This window comes from Salvia miltiorrhiza, chromosome 4 (assembly GCF_028751815.1).
Source record: "Salvia miltiorrhiza cultivar Shanhuang (shh) chromosome 4, IMPLAD_Smil_shh, whole genome shotgun sequence".
NCBI classification, from domain to species: Eukaryota; Viridiplantae; Streptophyta; class Magnoliopsida; order Lamiales; family Lamiaceae; genus Salvia; species Salvia miltiorrhiza.
Window position 1 is genome coordinate 38729721 of NC_080390.1, and position 3162 is coordinate 38732882.

At 39.0% G+C, this 3162-nt stretch overlaps 1 protein-coding gene across 1 annotated transcript; it reads right to left on the reverse strand.

The window, feature by feature from the left end:
• Positions 1-1078: 1078 nt before the first annotated feature.
• On the reverse strand, positions 1079-2741 carry LOC131021539 (LOB domain-containing protein 38-like). The gene is made up of 2 exons (XM_057950773.1): positions 1846-2741; positions 1079-1769 (listed from the first exon to the last, which is right to left on the reverse strand). The coding sequence occupies exons 1-2, from the start codon at positions 2027-2029 to the stop codon at positions 1327-1329; spliced, it is 627 nt and encodes a 208-aa protein (XP_057806756.1). The 5' UTR covers positions 2030-2741; the 3' UTR covers positions 1079-1326.
• Positions 2742-3162: the final 421 nt, after the last annotated feature.

Genomic DNA, 3162 nt, shown 5'->3' on the forward strand with positions numbered 1-3162 from the left:
AAATTAAGACCCCAACCCCAACTGTGTGCAAACAAAGCCCAACTAGTCCAAAATTCTTTATATAATAAATTACAAAAAGGTACTCAATTTTCCTGGAACTGTCTGCCCAATCATATTCTTCAAGTTTGGATAGGTACGAAATCGTGGTTTTTATAAGCAAACTTACCTCTTCGCCACGCATGTCTTATGTGGATTTGAGGTCAAAGCAGAGGCCACAGCGTTAGATATTTTTTTTATGAGTAATGCTAAACAGCCACACTGTGGCTGTCCACAATTTACTTAAGTAGAAAATAATTTAATTTATTTAACTTATTTTTTAAAATAAAAATAAGATTTAGTCATTTTATCATATTCTCTACATTATAGTAATTTTTTTGCAATTTTTTGGTAACTTTTTTATTTTTATTAAATAATAAATTAAAAATAAAAAATGCAAAAAAAATTTAAAAAAATAAGTACAATATAGAGAATATAATAAAATAACTAAATCCTATTTTTATTAAAAAAAATAAATTAAATAAATCAAGATTATCCTTATTATATTAGTGTGTGGGTTGCCACAATGTGGCTGCATAGATTTATTGATTTTTTATAGCTTCATTCCTTAAAATTATCGATGGACACGACATGCTATTCCTACATCGCACAACTTAATTAATTAAACTATATTCTTTTCCTATATATTTAGATTTAGATTTAGACGGTGATTAGTGGGCATATATGCGAATGCGAGACTAATTTGTGGAGAAAAGTGACAGCATCTCTTGTCAGCTTTCTACGGTTTTTTCATGGAATAATCCAATGATAAATCAAAGTTACTGTGGAAAATGGAGGATGGTACATGGATGGTGACGTGGTACCAGATAAACACTAGAAGAAAAAAAATCATTATTCTACAAACTTTTAATTAATAATGGTCCTCCCACCTCTTAATTTAATATTTGTAGGCGTCGTAAAAAATTTAATTAACAATTTCACTGACTTTATTGAATTAGGAATTCCAAAATTGTTGTCAGAAGTTGCATTGAAATAATAAGGTAAGGTAGGGGATGGCATGATGCATAAGAATACAAGAAAGTAGAAAAAGCTAAAAGCAACTCAATTATTCAAATTCCAACAGTCATTGGACGCAGAAAATAGAAGAAGATGAGTGAGCAATTACAGATAAGGAAGCGAATAATCGTTGGCAATACATTCATTTTCCCCTACTTTTTCCTTGTACACATAATCAACAAGGAAAAGTTGGAAATCTTGCGCCGACGACTTCAAAATGGAAAACAAAAATAAACCTAGCAAAAATATTCTCTCCCCTCCTCGCCTAGTAATTTAATTAAACAAATTCAACAACTTCAATTCATTTGCTCGACAATCTCCGGTACAAGTGGTGGTGACAGATCCTTCGGAATTCATGGAGGGGCTGCCGAGCCGCCGCTTCTCCGGCAAAGCGCCGCCCTTCTTGCCGGGCGTCAAACTGAGATCAAGATCGGCCAACTGCATGACTTTGGGCGGCTCATCGGGCAAACGGCGCCGTTTCGAGCTAGGACAGGCATGATGCTGGAGGCGGAACATGTCGGTGCAGTCGGAGGCGTCGTCGGGCGCCGACTCTCCGCCGAGGAGCTCCGGAATCGGCTTCAAGGCGCCGCCGCGGAGTACGGTCTCGACGGCCGCCTGGCAGACGTGCCAGTTGCCGGTGCCCAGAAGGCCCACCGCCCCATTGACCGGATTGACGGTCCTCCCGGCTGCTTCGAACAGCAACGACTGAAAGAGAGCTGCGCCACAAACCAAAGCTTAGAAAATCAAATTCTTCCATTGTTAGATGAAGACAAAATGAGGAGTGGTAATTACCAGGCCTCTGCGTTTCAGGGACGGCGGAGATGAAGGACATGAGGCCGGCGCGGCCGAAGAACTTGGCGACGAAGACGGTGGCGTGGCCTTGTGCCTCGGTGCTCTCGATCCACTGCAAACAAGGTCTTAGAATACAGGTTTCGCTGCACCCTTTTCGAAGCACGCGGCATCCATTGCAACTCATATTTCTATTCACTTAGCTCTATAGATCAGGACCTTCTCCGATTCCAGCTCACACAGCTTTGATGGATGGCTTCTTTGGCCTTTGGCTTCTGAGAGAGAGAGAGAGAGAGTAATAGGATTGCAGAGAAGCAATGAGAATGGATATATATAAAAGTGGTAGAGGAAGTGGAGGCATAGGAAAGGGGAAGAGTGGGGTTGAAGTTTTTGAGTGGTTAACTAGAGTTGAGTTAGCTGGGTTGAGGGGGTGGTGTGCGGAGAGAGAGAGATTGGGATTGGGTGCGTGAGTGCGTGGTTAGGTTAGATTCCCAAGTATTGGGCAATAGCGGCTCCAAGTTTCCGCGGATGGCTATTCCTCAACCGTTGGATGCTCCATGCCTATGCTCAACACATTTGATAACCTATCACTTTCACTTTATTTTCCGATAAACCTATAATTATACTATCAAATACTCCATAAATTATCATTTCAGTGAGTCTGTACACACACGACACACCTTAGCTACTACAACAACTTGTACAATCCCACGGTCTCAGGCCACAAATCAATTTCCGACAAATTGTGTGGGCCTTATAAATTGACATCACAAACCCCATAATTATCTATGCTTATCAGCTTTTTGTGCGTATTTTTTTAAAAATAAATAAATCAATCATGTTATCAAACTTAATTATAAATATGTAGACGCGCAATTAATGGAGAGATATATGAGTTATATTAGTACGAATTGAATATATTCACGTGTATGTTTGTAATTGAATGATTGATAAATTATAATGCATAGTTGGATACTGTACAGTTCCCCATGAGCTCGCAACAAGCATTATCTGATAAATTGACAATAGCGTCGGGTAAATATGTAACATCTTGCATCAACAACGATTGTAGATGGTCATTTGTTGGAGAATCAAATATTTTTATTTTTCTTGAATTATCTACAAATCAATATGTAAGATATGTTCCCAAGTGCTATATAATCCCAAGTGCTTCCACCTTAGACAGATCACAAAACTCGGAAATAACCCTTAATTCTACCAGCATAGTCGAGTGAAGCTAAGCCTTTAGCATGTTCTTCATTAAAGGTTTACTCAACCTTAGCTTACACAAATCTACCCTCAAAATTAGTTGTAGTGTAG

What these genes read in the sequence shown, in the direction of transcription:
- LOC131021539 (XM_057950773.1), bottom strand. Translation starts at nt 2,029, where the DNA reads ATGAGTTGCAATGGATGCCGCGTGCTTCGAAAAGGGTGCAGCGAAACC. An exon ending in CCCTGAAACGCAGAGGCCTG is followed by an intron (nt 1,770 to 1,845) that starts GTAATTACCACT and finishes TTTGTGGCGCAG; the next exon opens with CTCTCTTTCAGTCGTTGCTG.